At 43.4% G+C, this 22,734-nt stretch overlaps 1 protein-coding gene across 6 annotated transcripts in view; it reads left to right on the top strand.

Moving 5' to 3' along the window:
* NUP98 (nucleoporin 98 and 96 precursor) overlaps positions 1–22,734 on the top strand; it is a 59,701-nt gene that overhangs the window by 25,967 nt on the left and 11,000 nt on the right. For 5 of the 6 annotated variants that reach the window (XM_085852637.1, XM_085852638.1, XM_085852636.1 and 2 more), the window contains 19 exons: positions 2,315–2,445; positions 2,577–2,764; positions 2,895–3,002; positions 3,117–3,412; positions 3,541–3,654; positions 6,887–7,025; positions 7,226–7,403; positions 7,893–8,087; positions 8,438–8,593; positions 14,339–14,492; positions 14,660–14,822; positions 14,973–15,293; positions 15,597–15,889; positions 15,989–16,276; positions 16,435–16,592; positions 17,066–17,209; positions 18,637–18,791; positions 19,018–19,239; positions 22,268–22,500. In XM_085852637.1, the coding sequence (XP_085708763.1) occupies positions 2,315–2,445; positions 2,577–2,764; positions 2,895–3,002; positions 3,117–3,412; positions 3,541–3,654; positions 6,887–7,025; positions 7,226–7,403; positions 7,893–8,087; positions 8,438–8,593; positions 14,339–14,492; positions 14,660–14,822; positions 14,973–15,293; positions 15,597–15,889; positions 15,989–16,276; positions 16,435–16,592; positions 17,066–17,209; positions 18,637–18,791; positions 19,018–19,239; positions 22,268–22,500 (3,636 nt within the window). The remainder of the gene's footprint in view (positions 1–2,314; positions 2,446–2,576; positions 2,765–2,894; positions 3,003–3,116; positions 3,413–3,540; positions 3,655–6,886; positions 7,026–7,225; positions 7,404–7,892; positions 8,088–8,437; positions 8,594–14,338; positions 14,493–14,659; positions 14,823–14,972; positions 15,294–15,596; positions 15,890–15,988; positions 16,277–16,434; positions 16,593–17,065; positions 17,210–18,636; positions 18,792–19,017; positions 19,240–22,267; positions 22,501–22,734) is intronic. The other variant, XM_085852635.1, reaches the window with a different exon arrangement.

Raw genomic sequence — 22,734 nt, 5'->3', positions numbered from 1 at the left:
TTTTGTCGGATTTTGTGCCCAACGAGCGGTTGCTGAGAGAGACTCTGATGAGATTTGTTACCTGCATAGTCCGTGAGCGTCAGTTGCGGCTGTATGGACATGTGGCTCGTTTTCCTGACTCTGATCCTGCTCACCAGATTCTCTCAGCGAGGGAGTCTCATGAGTGGAGGAGGCCAGTGGGTCGACCACATGCCTCATGGTTGCAACAGGTTGACCATCATCTCAAGGAGATGGGGATGGGCCTGGCATCTGCCTGGGGGATGGCCAGGCGGAGGCCCCTGGAGTACCGGCGGAAAGTGGACGCAGCGACGTGCTGTTCTGGCACATGCTCCCTGACCTGAGGACTGATGGAGGTTTTTTTTTTCACCCGTTTTTCTGTGTCCAGGATATCTCAAAAGGTTAGACATTCAGATGAGACTAGTAGTTGAGCAGGTTGGGTTTGTGACGAGGCTGAATTGATAAGATTTTGTTGAAGAATCATAATCTGTTCCTTTTGGAATCAAGACAGCAGTTCAGAATTGAATAAGGTTCTCAAATTTTAAGAAAGACCCAAGCTGAATGCAAATGTAATGGAACATTAATAAGGAGCTGATACTCTTGGTCTCCCACCTTTTGGGTGGTATGAGGAATCGATGCGAAAGTTAAATATTGACTGGTTTTTGAATGTCGTGTACACAAGCCAAGTTGGTTATTGCCATGGGAACATAATTCAGCCAATCACAGCCGTCATCTAATCAGGTTGAGATGATGTCATGAGGAATATATATCTGCAATATGAAAGCTCAAATGTTCAACGGTTTTTATGCCTCTGCCAACGATGTCACCGGAGGCATCATGCTTTCACGTTGTCCTTCCGTGATTCCCTTTCAATTTCAAATTCGCTGCAACCGCTTGCCCAATTAAAATAACATTTCCACCACAGGCTCATGTACCATGTTTTAATGATGATTATGACATTGGTCATTTGGTGTGGCAGCCATGTTGGAAAAAAGGAAAAACTTTAGACCTCTGCTCCATGGAAAAAAATTAAACTTAGCACATTTCAAGTACTCCCGATGGAGAATGAGTGTTGTTAACCATGACATCAATGAGGGTGCTATCCCAGCCAAAATTTGACACGTAGAACGCTTTATTCAATCAGAACAGAAAATTTGAGGGTCATCTCTGGATACATTGGTCGACAGAAAAAAACATTGACGTCATCGGTCACACGGTTCAGCAGCCATATTTACTTATTTATTTATTTATTTATTTTAAACCTTTTTTTTAAAAAACCTTCTCTGAAACGGCTGAACAGATAGAGGTGAAACTTTACAAGTATGACCGCCTATCCATGAGGAACAAAAAGTTCCCTCCGCTTTGACGACATACGTCACATGGTGTGGCAATCATATTGGATTGAAGGGAAATATTAAAAAAAGAAGCATTCTCTTGAACCGCTTCATCGATCGACGAGAAACTTCACAAATATCTCACGCCATTGCTGTATATCGTGTGAAAATGATGTCATAAGTCATTTTGTTTGACAGCCATTGTGGATAGAAAAATGCACCTTATCCGATGAACCTGAAACTTCACAAACCTGATCCCCTACCCAATTAGAGGCAGAATATAAATTTGTCATTTGTCACGTGGTTCGGCAGCCATATTGGATTGAAAATACAAATCTTCAAAAAACACCTCCAGAACGGCTTTCCAGATCAATCCTCAACCCCACACGCATCATCTCCTCACCCTGGGGAATATGTGGTGTAAATATCAACGTCGGTCAAATGGTCTGGCAGCGATGATATTTTTGATTTTTTTTTTTTTTTTTTTTTTTTTTTTTTTAAGAATAAATCTTTTAAAATCCTCTTCTCCAGAACCGCTTGACAGATCGATAGGAAACTTCACCCACACGTTCCTCAAGCCTTGGACACTCGGGTGTTCACGAATAATTGTCACCAGGTCTGGCAGCCAATTTTGGATTGAACAAAAATCTTAATTATTTGTCTTGAACAGCTTCATCAATGGACATGAAACGTCAGTTATTATCTAGTAGATCGACAAAAGTACATGTATGGATGATTGGTCGGATGGAGCTCATTTGATTGTCCCCGTTTCTAACCCTACATGCATCCCGTACATATATGTTCCCTGCACCTAAGCACTCGTGCAATGCTTGTAGAATGTAGGGGATAATGCGACTTTTGACTCGCTCTGTACTTTGTACTTTGTCTTGATTTAAATTCTCTTCTTCAGTTTTGGAATGACACCCTTAAAGCACATCTGAATCAACAATTGTAATTTGAACGCTGTGTGTGCACCTGTACAGGTGCAGCCAATGCAGGCTTAGCAGCTCAGCAGGCTGCAGTTCAGCAGCAAATGATGGCACTTGTCTACAGCCCATACGGGGACTCTCCACTTTTTCAGAACCTCGTGTCCAATCCTCCGAAGCCAGAGGAGGTGCAAGGAGATTCCCTCATTATTATTTTTTTTGCAATTTATTCTCAAATAATGTTCTTTTATTATTTTTGATCCCTATTTTCCATACCCTGCTCCATTATTTTTTTTATTTTCCTCTTTGTTGTGCACAGTTGGTCAAGCCAACTAACCCCGTGGCCCAGAGGGCTTTCACAACGCCCAGTTCTCACAGGCTGACGCCGCGACCAGCTGTACGCTTGCGGCCTCGACCTTTGCAAGCATCTGATGTTGCCAAATCCCAACTCTTTGATGGACTTGATGATGAGGAGCCCACTGTGGCCAATGGCACATTCCAGCCACGGTAAGATGATGTTTCCTTTCTCTTGCAATCGTAATTTTAGGCTGTCGGTTGCATATTGTCTTACTGTATCTCCTATAAAGTGTTTTGTTGCGCATGCTCTTATTCATAAATTGTTTTTCCTGTCGTGCAGCAAGAGTGTTAAAAAACTGGTGATAAAGGGCAAGAGGACTTCCCTATTTCCTTTGTACACTGTGAATGATGATGGCTTTTCATCTGCATCACAAGTCAATGGGTTGAGGTGCAGTTTTCTCCATCGACCGTACCATTTTGTTCCTTTTGAATTGTATTTTATTTTGATTTTGTTTTTCTTTTTTTCCATTCTCAAAGCTTTACCTTCTCTTCTTATTCCCAGCAGCAATGGTGACATTGACGAGTGCAAGGAGTTGCAAACACCACCTGGTGGGGCGGCAATGGAAGATTTGTGGAAGAGTGGAACTCGGAATACGCACCCAGCAAGTACTTTGCTCAATGGCTCGCTTGATAACACCATTGTGGAGCTGGATGTGTGCAGGAGAGCCGGCGTAGAAGGGTCTATAGGCAATGAGAGAGGCAGCGAAGGATCATCGTCACTACTTGAGAACTCTGCACTTGAGGAGGAGGAGGAGGAGGAAGGTGTAGTGGAAGTAGAAAAACCTCCACATCCTGCAGGTGTTCTTGGTTTCTTGCTGTTATTTGTGTCAAGGAGTTGATGTTTCATGTTTGAGCACATCTTGCTTCTCAATATGCTTTGTAATCCATAATTTAAAAAACAAAAATTATTATTATTATTTTTGTAGGTATTACATTGATGAGGTATGGATATTATACTGTACCATCCTTGGAGAAACTTGCACAAATTACCAGCGATGATGGAGACTGCATTGTTTCCAACTTCACGATTGGGCGAGAAGGTGAGAATATTTTACTTGAATTTCCTTCTGCAAGGCATGTTCACTTGATATACAATGCAATTCGATGGCCATGCCATTCCCTGAAAAATAGTGTTCATTTTTTCTTTGTCAGCTACTATTCTGTTGTGTTCATAGTTCAAATGTACCGTCATGCTTTCACGTTTGCGCCCACCTGTAATCTTGCACATAGATTAATAGTGTTACGAATCTGGTGGCCATGAGCACTCAACATTCAGGTCCTTATAGAACAGTTATATCGGTAAGTGTGTGTTTATAGTTCGGGCCCCCCTACCTGGGTCTAACGGGAATTACATGTGTGCGCTGCGGAGTTTCGTTTACAACAAATCTCCTTCACTTCACACACCGACGCCATTGCCCACGTGTGTTCGGCCACGTACGTGGGCAGAGATTTACATCGCCTCAGACCGGGACTCCGCCCAGGAAGGCAGGGGCGTGCCCCCTTGTCCAATCGCGCCACAGAAAGTGACTTTCCCATGACACGCCGGCCAATGAGGGTTTTGATGGCCACAGAGAGTGACTCTGACTCTCCCACGGCACCCCGGCCAATGAGGGTGGAGAGCGCCTCAGATGGCGATTTTTCTCACCCCGGAGGAAAAAGGAACGCCAGGCTCGGAGCGTTGTGGTGGTGGTGATCATCATCGTCTTGGGGGTCTTGGATCTTGGAGCTGGCTGGTTCGTCTGGTCCTGGGTCATCATCGCCTCTGATCTTCTCCTCGGTCTTGGTTGATTGGTGCGTCGCCGGTTGGAGAGCGCGGTACCTGGTGCTTGGAGCGGCATCGTGTTGCAGGTTCGAGTCGCGCCGAGCCGGATCGTTGAAGACCACACTAGGTGGACAGGTCCAAGCACAGGCTCTGGTCTCCAGCTCACCTGTCCTCGAGCTGGAAGCTTTCAATAAAGACCTGACGGGGTCCATTTCTGTGTCTGTGTCTGTGTCTCTGTGTCTGTGTCCGAGCCTGTCTTGCTTCAGTTGAATTGTTAAGTGCTTCTTGTTGTACATTATTTGCCTTGCTTAGTCGTGATAACTCTGCTCTTTGTGTGTTCCCTACCCCCCCCCCCTCACCCATTATAAATAAATCCCCTATTAAATGTTCCAGCTCGTTTCTGTGTTTCTTTCGTTGGCCGAGCATGGTGCGTGTTGCGAAATTGGGAAACAGTAAATTGTGTATTTGGACCGACGGGTCTTGGTAACCATCCACTCGGGTTACGCACGGTTCGAGCATAACGGCTCGTTCTGCTCGAGGCTTGCAGAGGGTGTGAATTTCCCGGGAGCTTTGCCGCGTGGATACTTAGGTATATTGAAGCTGGCAATTAACCCTATTCCACGCGGCCGAATTATTGGCGATTCACGGTCCTGTAAGTAATGGACCCGTGCCTTTTCGGAGTTCTCCGAGAAGCACGATCTAGATTCTGGGTGTTCGGTGGAGCCGACTCTCCTGCTCCACCAAGCGGTCGTGCTCACCGCCGACACCTGGCTCCACAACAAGATATGTACCTCTGTGCAGTCGTACATGTATGCGTACTACTTTAGTACTGTTTTAATGTTTTTGGTTTGACTTCTGCCATTAGAATAAGTATTTGCATTCTGCTTCTTGCAGCAACGGCATTTGACTCATTTAAAACCTCTTGTTCGGCCTTATGCATGTAGCACAACGCGGGGTTAAGCAACTTGTGCGCTCTGCCTGCCAGATGTCGATCTATGATTGAGGAACTACTTGTATTTCAATTGAATATTAGATTTTGAACACTACAACACAAATCTGAATGTGAACCTGGGGTTTAGCTCTTAATTTGGCAAATTGTTTGTAATGTCGTCCAGAGTATGCATGCGCACAGAGTATGGTAATTTTTCAGACTGTCTCTTATTCCAACAAGAAAACGTGTTGTGTTTAAGGATGTCATCAAGGACACAAACGGACATGAAGAATTAATGTAATGTGTTTAGGTGGTATAAAATATGCTGCATCAACAGCAGTAAACTTCCATAGAATACTAAAAATTTTAGTCTTTAACCCTTTGAACCCTGACTTCCTTGGACTTTCGGCTTCCCCACCCTGGTGCTTCCTGGAGAAAAATCCATCCGCTCGGGTATATGGAGGTCTGAATAGCAACTGGTAAAACTGCTGCTGGGGTTCAAAAGGGTTATAAAACCTTTATTTTATATCAGTTGAATCATCATGAAGTCTGTGGACTTGTTATGTCGGGATGGCTTGGACACTCCATTGGCTCAACACAACATAAATACTCCAAAAAAAAATCTACCAAGATGGAACTTTTAAACCTATAAATTACCTTCTCATCATCTGCAGAGAATTCCCCATCTATTAACACTCATTAAACTTTTGGACATCATCGTTGAACAAGAAAAATGAACCCAAAAGTGCCCGTTTGCCATTCTTCTTCTTCCTCTTTTCTGACAGCCGAGCTTAAAATTGGTTTAAGCTACAAACTTGTTTTAAACACCAATTGACGGCATTTTATAGTGCAAAGGTGCAAACTGATCGAATTTTTAATAGCTTTAAAGGATTCCCCGAAAAGTACGCAAAACAACATTCTTTGTAAAAGAATAGGAAGGGATTCAGAGGGGTGGCTGGGAAAAATTTCTGAAAGAAAAATGTAAACAAGTATTTTTTTTTTAAATGCAAAAGGATGTCAGGATGTTACTCCAAAAATTATGTAAACAAGGTAGGGATGGTCACAAGAAATGATCATGTGAAACCATCCCTACATCTTTCTTTGGGTGTGCGTGCGTGTGGTTAGACTGAGCACGCACTCGGCTTGGGTGATTCTAAAATTTGAGAATGGATTCTGAACTGCTGTCTTGATTCCCAAAGGATTAAATTCTGATTCTTCACCAAAATCTCATGAATTCGTGCTTGGCACACACCCAAATAGTATTGTTCGCACTTCCAAAAACCTTCAGTTTGGCAGAACTTGGGCAAAACATAATGCCTTCCCCACGTCCTTTTTTTCAAGATTGCGTGGGGTGAGGTGTTCTCCGAACTCTCTCGTAGTTCATGTGGAATGTGCAAAGCAATTTTTGAGCAAAAAACATATTTTGTATTCTATGAAGTATAAAATTTAAACCACTACCCCTCCCTGCCCACCCACATTGCTTGCAGAGATGCCAATGGGCAGTCTATTACATCTGCAAAATGGCAATTTGTTTGTCATAACAATTTGTAGTATTTTAAGACTCCTCCATATCCTGCAGGTTACGGTTCAATGCTATTTCCTGGAGAAATGAATGTCCGTGGACTGAATCTCGATGCACTTGTTCAGATTCGGCGAAAGGAAGTGATAGTGTATCCAAATGACGACGACAAGCCCACCCTGGGGATTGGTCTGAACAGGTTGGAAGGCTTTTTTGTGCTCCAATTGGTTTCTTTTATTTTATTTTTCTCATGTTTTATTTGCAGCATTTTGATTGAATATTATGGTTTGCATTCCAGTTCAAGACTTTTTTTTTTATCTTGATATTTTATTTATAAGTGGTGCCTTGCTTTTGACTCTTGGTTTTAATAGGTACAAAGGGTGCTAAATGTGCTTGCAGGAGGGCAGAGGTCACACTCCTCGGTGTGTGGCCTGTTGACAAGACGACTGGCATGGTCATTAAAAATCCAGAGCGGCTTTCCACCATGGGTTATCAACGTCGCCTTGAGAGGGTCTCACTGGGCCAGGGTACCCGCTTCCTGGATTACCAGCCAGAGACTGGATCTTGGATTTTTGAAGTAATTCACACCTGAATGTCCCTTTTTTGATACTTCATCACCTTGTTACACTTTTGTTTTTAATTTTCTGCCTCTTTTTTTACCTCCTAAAATTTTGGCTTTTTATTCCATGGTCACCAATTCTTTTTTGCAGCAACTCTTCAAAGCAGATATTTTTTGCTTTTGTCTTTGCCGTCTTGCTAACCCTCTTGTCGGCACAGTGCCAACTCTCTTTCTGGCTGGCGATCACTCTCCAGAAGAATGCCATGTGCACTTTACAGAGTATTATAAATTGGTTATTCCTCTATATCCGACATTGATTTATGCTGTTTTGTCAATGCGAAAGTGAATGGAATGCTGTTCATTTGACCTGGATTAAATTTAATTGATCCATTTGAGTGTAATTTTTGAAGCTTTTTTTTTTGTTTGTTTCCACTATGACAAACCAGTGTAGGTTTGTTGCCAGATGTTGTCATTTCATCTTGTAAACACTTTCTCCACTTCCTGCAGGTGAGCCATTTCTCAAAGTATGGTCTGCCGGGTCATGAAGATGATGTGGATGACGAACATTTGCCAGGAAATGGGATTTCTGCCATGCTCCCCGCAGGCACTGCTGCCATCACAGATGTCAAGAGGGCACGTCTGTCTCAGCAAGATCAGACGATGCCGGACGCCCCACAGGAGGGTGAACTACCCCCGATGCTGGTAAAGTTTCCATCATGTTATCAGATAAAGCCATGTTCATCGTACAGTATGGTTTCCTTTGACCATGGTGAGGCGGTGTCTTAACTGTTTTATTTGGATGTTGGGCTAATAATGGTTGATTTTTGTTATAATGATTGCTTGGCTTTCTTCGGGATTTTGGAGGTGGTGGTTGGGATGGGGAGGAGGAGGCGGGGGGGGGGGTGGTTTCAGTGTGGCATTGACATTTTTCATCCTCCAGTGAAATAACCTTTGGAGTTGAGCCATAGCTGGCAGCAGAGGCGGTGAAAGATTTTCATTTGTGGTGATACACAACCATACCTTTTCACACTAATATTGTGTGGGGTTTTCAGAAGGGCTCAAATGAGGAACATCTTCCGGTGGAAGCGGATAGTGAGATGGTGGACATCACACAAGAACCAATCCCAGAAACCGAATGGGTGCTGGATGATGCAGATGCTTCTGAGCACATTGCTACCTCATTTAGCATGAACACCCATCGCTTACAGGTAGAGCATGGATATTCTTTGGTTTGAGGTCGAAGGTCAAACTGATCTAGTATGAAGCCTGGTATTTTTAATGTTTTTATGATGTAAAGATGTGTTCACTCTTGTTTTTATTTATTTATTTTATTTTTTGCATTCTATTCCCACTCGTATTTTAAGTTTAGGAGCACATCAATGGGTTTCGGGTCATGTATTATCCAGGTATTGTTACTGTTTATTCCTCAGCCTATTCTCTAAAAGTAAGGTGATCAACATCTTTATCATCCATTGCTCAATGCAACCCATTATTCTCATTGTGGGGGGGATATTGGTAGAAAGGGGGGATAGAAAGGGCGAATGATCTGGGGGGCGGTATAAAATTCGAACATTCGGGGTAGAAGAGCCACCAATATTCGGGGGTTGTTAAGAGTCACCAATATCTGGGGCGAGAGTCACCCAATATCGGCGAGTACATATCTGTGGACCATTATTCAAAGGCGATATAAATTCAACCAATATCTGCAAGAAGAGCACCAATATCTGGGGGGGTTAAGAGTCAACCAATGATCGGGTTGAAGAGTAAAAATTCATAAGAGATCTGGGGGTTAAGATATAAACAACCAAATTCGGGGGGTTAAGAGCACCAATGATCCGGGGCATATAAATCAATCGATCTGGGGCTAAGAGTCAACAAATTAACATCTGGGCATAATGAGTCAAATTCAACATCTGGCGAAGAGAAAATTCAATATCTAAAGAAAGAGGTCAACCAACATCTGGGGCGCATATATAAATTCAAGATCTTAAAAAGAGAGCAACCAACATCTGGGGGCGGTTATATCAACCAAGATCTGGGCGGTTATGAGCTAATATCTAAGAAACGATCTTGCAAGACAATTCATATCTGGGGTGTAAGAGTCACCAAGATCGGCGTGGTAGAAACAATATTCTGGGGGCGGCGAGTCACCAATATCTGGGGCGGCATAAGGAGCCAACCAATATCTCCGGGGGGGGGTTATAGAGCAAACATCGGGGGGTAAGAGTCACCAATATCCGGGGGGTTAAGAAAAATCAATATCTGGGGGCGAAGAGCACCAAGATCTGGGGGTAAGAGGTCAAAATTCAATATCTGGGGGCAAAGAACCAAGATCTGCGGTATGAAAGAGCACCAATGATCTGGGGGGTTATATTATCAAAACAAAGAAAGGGGAAATACAAACCAAGATCTGGGGCGTAATATCACAACTGACGATCTGGGGGTATGAAGAGAAACCAATGATCTGGGGGGTTAATATCAAATTAATATCTGGGGGGGTTATTATACCAATATCTGGGGGCTAAGACAACTAAGATCTGGGGGGGGTTATTATCGTAAAAGATCTGGGGAAGCTATTATCGCAAAACGATCCTGGGGAAGATCAAAGAATGATCCTATACGCGATCTTAATATATCGTGCAACATCTGGCTTAATATTATCAAAATACGATCTGGGGCGCATAAAAAGAAGATCTGGGGCGGTTATTATAGAACGATCTGGGGCGGTAAGAGTCAAAACGATCTGGGGGGGTCAAAAAGATCTGGGGCGAAAGTGGAAAAAGATCTGGCGATCCAAGAGAACATCTTGGGGTCAAGAGTCAAAGGGATCTGGGAAGAGCGGATCTAGAAAGTCAGAACGATCTGGGGGGTCGTATGAAACAAGAGCGGGGGGGTCGTAGAAAGGGGGCAAGAGCGGGGGTCGTAGAAAGGGGGCAAGAGCGGGGGGTCGTAGAAAGGGGGGCAAGAGCGGGGGGGTAGGAAAGGGGGGCAAGAGCGGGGGGGGTGGTAGAAAGGGGGGAAGAGCGGGGGGTGGTAGAAAGGGGGGAAGAGCGGGGGTGGTAGAAAGGGGGAAGAGCTGGGGTGGTAGAAAGGGGGGAAGAGAGGAGGAGGGGGCAGGGGAGGTGGGGAGAGCTATGCCTCACCAAATGTGATGTACCGAGGGAGGAGGATGGGGATGAGAAAGACAGATGAGAAAAAAGAGAGAAAGGGGAGATGGGGTTATTAAAGAGAATAATGTGTTATGCAATATGACCGAACACACACAAAAAACAAACTAATGTCAGAACAGTTATACGCATGACACAACAGTTTATAATCCGCTATCACATGTGCAAAATCTTTGATGTCCCAGTTCCAGAAAATTTGTGGGAGCATGAACCAAAAGTAATCACTGAAAACATGGAAGTACCTACTGCTCATGTACGACCTAATTTACAAGGAATTACGGCGCAGGAGGAGCCCATTCGGCCCATCATGCCTGCGCCACACCAATACCAGATTTAATCAATCCGTTGATACCCCTTCCCTTTGTGTGCAGCCTTTTTGGCTGCTTCACTGGTACTCATTTCACCGACCTCGGAAGGATGACAGGCTGAGTCAACTCCCTAGTGTTAATTCAACTGCCAACGGGCCTTTAACTCAGGACCCGAAGATCCCAAGCCCACACCCCAACCGCGAAGCCAACACCAGGTTTCATTCCACGTGTTCCCATCGGTCGTGAACATCGACAACAAAGCATTGCGACCAGATATCATACTTGGGTAGAAAAAAGGTGAAGAAGGCATTACTTATTGATGTGTTGATAGCAATGATTTTGGACGAAACGATGCAGAAATCAAGAAAATGACCAAACATCAAGACCTGAAGAATGAAGTGAGAAGATCCAGGAAGCTGAAGAATGATGAAGAACTTCAGAGATATTAAACATTGGGGCAGTACCCCTGGGCACTCACCTGGTGGTGGCTGGATAAGATCAGGCAACCACTGGGAGGCATTGATGACCCACAAAATATATAATGGAGAAGAAAGTAAATAGCTTTTTGTTTTGTTATGCCAAGAACAAACCTTGGTACATCACTTGTGATAAAGGTTGTGGTCGAGTTTCATCGGAATTGTGTGTAGCACACACACACACACCAAGACCGAGTTGGTCTCCGTTTCAACCTCCTGATGAACCCAATCTACAAGTGGAGATGGCAGGCAACAACAGCAACTCCCACATGCATGCACACACACACCTGATCGGTATCTGTTTCACCTTCTGACACCCACCCACTACTCGTGGAGATCACATCACATCACATCACATCACATCACATCACATCACACCACACCACACCACATCACATCACATCACACCACACCACACCACATCACATCACATCACATCACATCACATCACATCACACCACATCACACCACATCACACCACATCACACCACATCACACCACATCACACCACATCACACCACATCACACCACATCACATCACACCACATCACACCACATCACATCACACCACATCACACCACATCACATCACACCACATCACACCACATCACACCACATCACACCACATCACACCACATCACACCACATCACACCACACCACACCACACCACACCACACCACACCACACCACACCACACCACACCACACCACACCACACCACACCACACCACACCACACCACACCACACCACACCACACCACACCACACCACACCACATCACACCACATCACACCACATCACACCACATCACACCACATCACATCACATCACATCACATCACATCACATCACATCACACCACACCACACCACACGCACTTGGTAAATATTGGCAATTTTTTGGGAGTCAATCAGGTTGGAGTTGGTGTGATTACCGACTACAGTACAGGCTGCATGCAACCCAGAAACCTTGAGTAGCTTCACCGAAAAACAACGTTACATTTATATAGACGCTGGGTGTGCTCTGGCTTTCAAAAGGAATTGGCCACTGGCTAATCCAGGTTTAGAATGATTAGCCGCAGGAGAAAGGAAATAGCCACATATTTTATTCAAAGGTTTTTTTTTTTTTTTTTTTTTTTTTTTTTTTTTTTTTTTTTTTTTGGCAATATGAAATAATAAATTACTTTTAAGGCGGATGGGTGAGGTTGGTTGGATGAGCGAGTTTGACGTGTGAGATTGGTTGAATGAACGACCATCAGGGGAGGTGGTGATTGTGAGGGATGGTGTGTGTGTGTGTGTGTGTGTGTGTGTGTGTGTGTGTGTGTGTGTGTGTGTGTGGGGGGGTATGGTTGTTGTGCCTTTAGTTGGTGGTAGTAGGGGATGGGGGTGGTTGTGGACCAGGATTGGACCAACCTCATGCCAGTCAAACTCGCTCATCCAACCAATTTCACCCAACAGCTTCACTCATCCAACCAATCTTAAATCAAACTCACACTTCCAACCAATGTCACCCATCAACTTCACTCATCCAACCAACCAACCAAACTCACTCATCCAAACAAACTCTCATCCAAACAAACTCGTACTACTACTGATTGTGTCAAAACTCATCTGGCAACCACTGACCCAACGAAGCATGTAGCGCCGAATCATTCCGGAAAAAAAAATTGAAATAAAATTTTGAGACTCGAATCATGGGAATCGTGCGTAATTTTGGTCGATATTTTTATATTTTTTTTAATTTTTACTAGAAACTAGTTTAAAACTACGAAAGTTATTATATATAAGCTTGTACGAAATCACGCGTGATTCCCGTAATCAAAACATACAAAATGGTGGCCGTCTCGACGAAGGTTGAATTCTGTGCTAAAATCACCCAAAATTCGTCTAAAACTGGTTAAAAAAAAAAAAACACTAAAACATGGATTAGCCACAGTGGCTAATGGGTGGTTTAAAATATTAGCCACAGGTAAGGGGGATTCGCCCTGTGGCGAGTGGCAGTGCACACCCAGAGACGTTTCAGGGAGATGTTCTAAACATTATTCTTTTTAAACAGCTGCATGTGATGGGTGGAAAAAAAATTGGTTCTGTGATTTATAAAACGTATTAATACTGCAAACGGCTTGGAAATCGGGCATAATCAAATATATTTTGCAATGAAACTCTCAAAGACAAACGTACAACCTTTGTAAAGCAAATCTGATCACCAATTGCTTGAGAAACGGGCACGAGGACAAAGGAAAACCTGAAAGAACCTCCATAAGATACGGGATGAAACTTTGCCACCACGGCACTCATAACAAACATGGCATGTCCACACACCCACGGAGAGTCTGTACAGATCCAAATCTCCCCATATGTACCACGTCAGTGTGTGCTGCATACGTACCTCCTACCTTGTAGTCATTCTCGACTGTGCATCCCAATCTGTACTGCACAGTAAGTGGCTTTAGCACTCAAGCACTCCAACGGAACACCTGGCTTGAAAAGCGATTACCAATTGCCCTCGATACAACGATGCACCCGGAAACCCCCATGCAATGTCCGAATTGGACAAATCAACACTTTTTGGGGGGAGTCGGAACTGCTGATACTTTAAAATTTGGAGCTTACATCCAAGCCAAAAAACATGGTGGTTTCAGACCTCAGACAGCGATGTGGCCGAGGATCGCCTAATTAAGGATACAATTTGATGAGGTCATTGATTATCTTCAAAAGGGGTGTTTTAATTAACCCAAACACCCAATTTTCACTCTTGCACTTCCTTGGAGTTTTCTTTGCAAGCATGCAAAGTTTCAGGCTGCTCGGTTATATAGTTTTGGGGTTATGGAGGGAACACACTCTCACAATGACTTTTATTTGTGTCAATCTGTTGGGATTAGCATATTTTTCATGTTTCGCTGTGGGATGTTTTTGACCTGTTCCATTGTTGGTGATTCATTGATGGTGGGAGGGAAATCTATCTCTGGATCATTTTCTTAGTGCAGGCAAAATACTTCTTCAGGTCATGAAGGCATCATTTGCTGAGGATGGAATCGAAGGAGGACTGTCGTTGGCCTTCAACGAATTTCCCCGGCAAGCCAGTCAAGTGAGCGATTTGCCTGGTACTTTGTCTGAGGTGCGGTTTAAGTCGAGCACCGCCCAGGGCTGCCTTGCAGGTGTGTTACCCCCCCTCCCCCCACCTACCTGCATGTCACCACTGTTTATGAGTATCTAGATAAATGGTTTATAAACTATGGTAAAAGCTGTGCTCAATCATGCACTTTCATTTTGTAATGTAAATTTTTGGTGTATCTGCATTTTCGTTTTCTCCTTCTGTGGTTAGATTTACCTGTGCTCAGCAAGATGGCAGAGTCACAAAAAGGGCTCACCTTCAGCCAAACCCCATTGCAGCTTCGTATTCTGAATGCACGATCTATACCACAAAAGTCTTATCCAGGTTCATTCTCTTCCTTTTTTGAGCCTCGTGGACTCTTCACAATTTCCAGGTGACGGTACAGGCGTTGGCCAATTGATTAGATGGGATCCCAGGTTTTAAAATTTATTTCTTTTTTTTGCCAGGATCTTGCAGTAATGAATTTTCTCTTTTTTTTTTTCTTTTTTTTTTGCTTGTCCTCCCCCTCCCTTGCTATCCCCAGACCCTCTTTTGCACAGCCGCCTCCATCACAGGAAGAGTTGTATGGTGATGAAGTAAGACCTTTGGCAAAGACGTGCATGCGTGGTCTCGTGCCTTCCGCCATGTCACTCGTGCAGGGCAGAGAGCGATGTCTCGCAGATGCTGCACTGTTCATGGGTCGCTCATTTCGTGTGGGTTGGGGCCCTGGCTGGATTCTTTGCCACTCTGGGGACAAGCTTGAGATGGTACCTTTAGAAGATGGTGTTGAAGATGCAGAATCTCCCGTGGACACTGATGGTCTCTCGTTGAGCCTCTTTCCTGCTGCTGCGACCCGTCCAAAACGGTAAGGGGGCTTTTCCATTGCTGACAATTTTAGTGGGAGGCCTGATTTTGATACTATATGTAGTACAACTCTTGTATCCAAAATGTCCTTTCAATAAAAACCAAAAAACTTGTCACCTAATATGAACGAGGTATCTTCCAACTTGGGAATATATTCCAAAATTGTGATTCCACAAGTGATTGACTCGATGTTTAAAGGAATATTTCATTCTGACTTGGTCTTTCCAGTTTCAACATTGCAATGTCAACAGTTTATACTTTGTTATAATTTTAGCTTTTGGTGCTCTGCCCTCCTTCCCGACAGTCTCACAGACTCTCGGTTTCGCGTGTGGGTTGAGTTTGTTGATATAAAACTGGGACCATCAGGACAAGGTGTGCCGACGTGGGATTCTTTGCGTGAAAAGTTGGAGATCGCACTTGAAGAGAGCGATCGTGTGCTGCTTGACGACGGTGACCATGAAGAGATGGCGAGCCAAGAAGAGAGTCCTCGGTGGATCAGGACTTGCCCAGGCTTCCGTCCACGCGAAGGCATTGAGGCTATTCGTCGTTATTGTCATTGGGTTGAGGGTTTGGTGCCATTGGAAAGTGACCCCACAGGTTGGTTTTGCATAGATGTGCTGCTTTCATGCTGTTTTGTTCTTCTAAGTTTGCCACCTGCTCGATCTTTTTTCCTTGCCATTGGGCCTCGTTTTGCAGATGTACAGCGTCAGTGGAGGCTTGTTTGGACTCTCTGTGAGGCCTTGTGGGGGCATCTACATGAAACGGAGATGATTGACGACGAGGAACTGGTCCCTGGCTCCGTGGCTTCATACACACGGCAAGCTGAGCGGAGGGAGGCACTCTCTTGTTGGCTGGAAAGGGCAGCCGAAGAGCCAGTTGAGGCAGAAGTTTCTGCCATGGGATTACATATGCCCGTCGAAGGCGTGTTCAGCTGCCTGAGTGGACGGCAGGTCTCCAGGGCCTGTAAACTGGCACATGGTGCAGGTACATTTATTTTGGGCTTGCTGTGTGGTCGTAGTCCAATTGGACAACAGTCCAGTAGAGATGAGAAGGCTCTGTGTGCAGATTAATTTTGAGGCACTTTGTCAGCGATGCGTTGATGTTTTGTCAGGTTACCTGTGCCTCATTTTTATCTTGTGCAGGGGACCATAGGCTGGCATTGCTACTCTCACAGGCCATAGGTAGTGAACCCACAAGGCAGCTGCTGTCCCTGCAGCTGGCAGAGTGGGCCAAGCTTGGTGTGGATCTCCATATCCTGCCGACGCGTCTACGTGTTTTTAGTCTGCTCGCCGGCAAGCCAGTGAGTCTTTCTCCAAGTATATTTTTAATGCAAATGAATGATTTTAGATCGGGGAAAACAAATTGATTTCCAAGTTTGCTTTGACTTGAGTGCAAATGCAGTTACTTGCAATTTGTGCCTGTAATTGTGAGAACTATCCTGTGCTGGCAGGATGGCCTGAAGGTATGCACACTCGCCTCTAAACTGTGTAGCCACAGGCAGGGTGATTCATCGTATGTGTGTTCCGTCCCTCAGATGGACGTTAAACTGGGTGTCCTTTCGTAGAGGAGGTGAGCTATCACCAGCACCCTGGACAAATGCCAAATTTCTGCCCTGACTACTGTTGATATTGCAATGGCAAACCACCCAGTTTTACCCTCTCCATGGAACTGCTTCAGCAGCACCGACCCTGTAACAAAGTATGGTAATCAGAATCCAGTGCTGCAACAAAATTGAAAGGTTTCCATATTTTGTATATGTATTTCACATTCCAGATATGGCACCTACCTTCAAAAGGGGTCGTGAATGTTTGTGGTTCTTTGGACTGGAAGCGAGCCTTCGCCGCCCACCTGTGGTACGTGCTGAGCCCAGTGGCTTCCATCACCGATGCCCTGCAACTGTATGAAAAAGCTTTTCAGGTGTGTTTTCTGAAAAATACAATTTTGTGGTTGTCATCTGAAAAACATTCAATTTTTTTTTGTTTGTTCTTCTTTTTCTTCAGAGTACAAAGAAATCTTGATTTCTAACCATGTGCAACTTTATCAAACGCTTTCTGAAAATCGAGATAACCTTCAAATCGACTGCAATGCCATCACACATCTAGTTATGTTGAAGTTTATTTATTATGATTATTGTTTTTTGACCTTTTGTTCTTTTGTCATCAAATGTTCAACAGTGTTCAAAATGAGATTATGGAGAAGACTAATAATTGTCAAAGGGCAAAGTCCCAGTGAGTCGAATAGCCCATTCAGTATGAGACTGCCCGGGTCTTGTAATCGCTTCTGTTTCTTTATTTTGCTCGTGTGCATTCTGAAATGCTTTTTTTTTTTTTTTTTTTTTTTTTTTTTTTTTTTTTTTCTTTCCCTATTTGAGCTTTTGTCATCAAATTTTCAACAAACCTTTATTCCAAGAATTATGGAGAACAATGATGAATAAAATTTACAACTTTTGTTTTTTTTCCTCTGCCATCGAAGATGGACGAAGTTTTAGGTTTTTGCCTGTCTGTGAGCAGGATATCCGAAAAAGGTATGAACAAATGTGGACCAAAATTGGTAGACCATTTGGGTTTGGGTGTATGACAAGGATGAATCTGATTATATTTCGGTGAAGATCTTGATGCAGTAATTTCAAAAGCGATTCTTCACCATTGAGAGATGGGGCCAAAAACTATATACTTGCTGTCTTACATGATATCTAAAAACGTTGTGGATGGACAAAACTTGTTGGATGAGTTGGATAAGTGACAAGAACAAGCCAATTCGATTTTGGTGTGTGACGAGGACGAATGGTCTGGATGCAGATCTGGCCCATTGGTGGATGCAAAATGTAAACTGTTCAGCCTGGTGGAGGTCTGCACTCTGCTGAGTGCCGTTGTAGTTTTGGTGTTTTCGTTTCGTTTGAGTACAAAGTTTGAGTAGTTTGAGTTAGGCTTTGCATTTTGGGATGCTTTCTCGTTTGTGTTTCAAAATCTTTTCTTACTTTTGACTTTTAAATGTTCAGCATTTGCTCCCAAATACGTCTCGATCGTGACCAAACATGAAATAGCTGAATCATGCCATGTAAAATTTGTCCTAATCTTGCACTGATTTCAAATCGTAATGTTGCACTAAATTTTTTTTTATTCACTCATTGTTTGGTACTGAAACTGCATCATGTTCAAGCCAAGTTGGTATGATATAGTTATCAATCCTTTGATCCTTTGTCTTCTCTTTCCTGCTTTTCTTATTATCCGTGGATTTATAACACGCTGTGGATATCTTCACTCCTTGTGTTCTTATTGTTTTCAATATTTACTATATCCCCAATAGCCTGTGGATTTAATTGTTTTTCTTGCATGTCCCTGCAGGGCGAAGAGGATTGTGAACAATACGCCCCGCCTCCTCTTCCACCATATGTGGAACAAGGATTTTACCATCACAGTTGTGACGACAGTTCGGCCAATGAACCTGGGCCTCCTGTCCGAGATGCGTGCTTTCTTCTACTCAAACTCTACAGCGACTGGTAATTGAGCCTGGAACTGTTTTTTTGGAATCTGATTGGTTCAAATGTCTGTCATATCTGTACCGTCTATTCTTGCATGGTAATATTTGTTTTGGTTTTTCTTTTGCAAGTGTTTGGGTTTGTCTCGATTTGGTGTGGAAACTCACTTTTCATTGCAATATTTTTGTGGGTTCGTGGGTGTGAATTGTGCAGGATAGATTTTGATGTGTGTCCCTCACTCATTCAGGCACTATGATCTCCAGCAGCTGTGCGACCCCAGCTCCATCACTGCCGACCCTTTGGATTACCGACTTTCATGGCACCTCTGGACGGTGTTACAAGGTCTTGATTACACCCACCTGCCTGTGCGAAAGCAGGGCTTGCTCCATGCCAGCTATGCGGCCCAACTGGAGGCAGCTGGCCTGTGGGAGTGGTCTGTGTTTGTGCTTCTGCATATCAAGGATGCTGGGTATGTGGCACTGTGATTTGAAATGGTACATGATCTGTTCTTTTTTTTTTTTTTTTTGGCTGTTTGAACTATATTTGTGACCTTTAAAATGGAGGTACTACACTACCGAAACACCATATGGCAATGGCTACATGGGGGAACTTGGCTGCTGAAGATTGGATTTTTCTTGAGTTCTGCATTTTGTCTTCGACATGGTCAAAGGTTGTTTTTTTTATGTTGTTGTGGAAGAAGATTGCGTGACATGATAAGCTGATGAGGCACCATCTGTGTTTGTGAAAGATGCACTTAAGTGAATTTTGAATGCCATGGAGTCGTTTGTGTCTGTGCGTGTGATTGTATGTACCCAACAATTAAACTTGTCCCCCCCCCCTGCTCAACGATCGAATTAAATTTTATGTGACCAAAATATTAGCATCCATCTTGTGTTCAAAGGTGTGAAAACATTTTTCAAACACTATTTTCTCCAATTTTTAGGTCATCTCGGTCGAGATGACCTAATAAAGCCGGACCAAATGTACGTCCGTCAATTTTTCTTTCCGATCTTGATGAAACTTAGTATGTGGGGAGAGGTCGATGAGTGTTGCACAACGATATAACTTTTGTCCGGTTTCAAGGTCAGGGACGAGGTCACCTAAGTTATAAAAATCGCCATTTTAAAAACCTATCTCTGCCATTTTACAAGATATTTGGCAACTGTTTATTGAGTATGATAGTAAAAAATATTATCTTGTATCAAACCGGACAGATTTTTGAATTTCCTTCCCGTTTGATTGTCACGTGATCTGGAAGATGGCCAAAACACCGATGCGATTCGCAAAGAAGGAAGGAAGGAGAAATGAAATACAAATATAAAACACATTTTTAGCCTTTTATATTTATACAGTTTCCGCCGAAGGTACAAACGTTTCAAAACCCGAAATGTAAATGTCGGCATTTATTTTCAAAATATCATTTCGTGCGCGCACGCCAAAATGCCGAGTCATCTTTAACCGAACTGCGCAGTAGTCCGGTCATGGCGTCTGAGCAGTGGCCAGCGTGGTTCAGATTGACTGTGGTTTCTGGGGCGAAGGTGATTGTTAAGAAGTATGTCGGCGGTATAAATTCGAGTGACTGTATTGGTGATTTAATCCCGCAATATATTGACAACGAATATTCTGGCCGAGCGATTGCATCAATTCAGTGCATCAGCAGGGATGATTCGCAGGCTCCTCTCGATCGTTCCGATATCTAACATAATCACTGGCGGACATCGGGCTGCAGGCTGTGGGGCGAGGCCACGGATCCCGGATGAGGGGATAAGTGATAAATTATGCTCCATGCTTCGGGCTTTCTGATTAATATAACAATGAGTACATTCCATAATTAATGAATACAATGTTTTTTTCATACAAAATGTTTTTCATACCTGACATGTTACTTTGTGCAGTGTCACGAAACTTCTGTGGAATTAATAATTAATGAATTTGCTCGCTCTAACGATTTTTCAAACCTCAATATCCCTATAAATACTTGACCAATTTTCATTCTGAAAGTTGCATTATAATCGGTGAAGAATAATCTACAGGATTATCATAATCTGAGAGCTAAGCCTATTTTTTTCGTTTTTTTTTTCTACAATCAGAAGTGAAATGTCCCCAGAGAGTGGACGGACCGGAAAACCACGTATTGCACTTACTGGTGATTCTGATGTGTTAATCCGGGTACTAAATGAACAATATATATTTATTAATTATGTCATTAGTAGAATTGTCATAGTGTATCTCTGTGAACTATTTCAATCTAAACGGTGAGTTTGGACTGTTTCGCGGTTACCTGAACTGAACATTGAGAACTTGTGGTATTATAGAGATGACCGTCACCCCCACACGGGGGTAATTTTTATTCTTATTTTATTTTTCTGTTCAAACTGAAGCATTCGAGCCTGCTATGGTGTGAATTGCTCCTGTCTGACTTGTGAGATTGGTTTTGTGTTTTTCTTTATTTTCTTTGCAGCCATATGGTTTGAAATAGTTTGATTTGTTGGTTTTAAGTGTGAAAGGGTTCAGAGTGAAATCCCAGTTTTCTGTGTTTTACTTATTCCCGCGTCCCGCTATGATTAGACGAATTTTTCGATTGGTCTTTGAACCTTTGAGAAGTAAACCGGGCTATCGCGCATTTATCGATTGTTTGGTTCATGGAGTAATCTTTTGAAGTCCCTGGGCACCTTTGTCGTCATTGGCAAATGTGAACAAGTTGTTTGAAACCAACGCTGATCTTTGTTCAATTGGATTGTAAATAGGAACTTGAACTTTGGTAGTTCAAAAGTTGTTTGCTGTGGTGTATCCAGTTTCACTTCTCAAGGCCTTGTTTTGGGTTTTGTTGGAACAACTTAAATGGGGTATTTCTATCGGAGTTTGAGCATGTTGTGTGGTTTTTGTGCCTTGCCCTTTGAGTAATGATTGTGAAAACGTTTTATTAAAGAGTGCTGTATTTATTTTTTAAAAGGGAAAACTTTTTTTTAATATCTACCCTCTCCCCCTCGCCCTGTGTGGTGGGGTAAAAAGATAAAATGCCGAAAAATGCAATTACGGGCAGATTTTAAAACCTTTTTAAATGAAACTTTGTATATGCCGTTAACATTGGGGAATGCATGAAATATTAATGATGTTTTTGGATTTAACACTGGCTCATGACCCAGGGGGTGGGGACTTGAGGCCACAGGGGTCAAAATGAGAAAACGGTTATCTATTGGGTCATTCCTGGGAGAACCTTTTGCCATATTTCAACTTTGCTTGAGCTTGGAAGCGTGAGGATTTGCGATGGCGTGCCATCGACTTCGCTCTAGTGAAGTTTGTAATCTCTAAAGCAACCTTTCCAATCCAACCTACTTATAACTGTCCACATCCTTGACATCGATTATATCCCTGCCTTTAATTTCACTTTATCCAGGTGTTGATTGTGGTATTTGTGTTGTTGTATTGTAGTGGTTGTTGCCGTGTCAAGCATATTGAGGTATCACAGCAAAGACTTGCTAATTTGTCATCTGCAGGGCACGTGCACGAGCAGTGCAAGAGGTGCTTGGCCGCCACTGTACAAGTGAGGCTGACGCAGATCTTGACCGGTTTTTGACCGAACGCCTCGGTGTGCCTGCGGCCTGGCTCCATTTGGCACGTGCACACCGTGCCCATGCAGAAGGCGACCCCCATCGTGAGGCCATCCACTTCCTGCAAGCTGGGCATTACAATGATTGCCATCGCCTTGTTCTGAGGCACATCGCTTCGGGTGAGTTTCTGATTGTTGGCGATTTCCTCGTTTTGGAATTTTTTTTTTATTACCCTGCACACGCGAAGCGAAAAGCAGAGTTAAGCAATCGGTTCACTTTGTCTGTCAGTCTCTCCTGTCTACAAATGTCAGTTTATGATCGAGAAACAACATAATTTTGAACATGAATCGGAAAAACCTGCTGTCTAACAGTACTTCCACTGAGTTTGTCCCTATTGTGCATGAGCAATAAAG

The sequence above is a fragment of the Eptatretus burgeri genome, chromosome 13 (genome assembly GCF_056783735.1).
Source record: "Eptatretus burgeri isolate ZD-2024b chromosome 13, Ebu_testis_v1, whole genome shotgun sequence".
NCBI classification, from domain to species: Eukaryota; Metazoa; Chordata; class Myxini; order Myxiniformes; family Myxinidae; genus Eptatretus; species Eptatretus burgeri.
The sequence above is the reverse complement of the archived record's forward strand: the minus strand, read 5'-3'. Positions and strand labels throughout refer to the sequence as shown.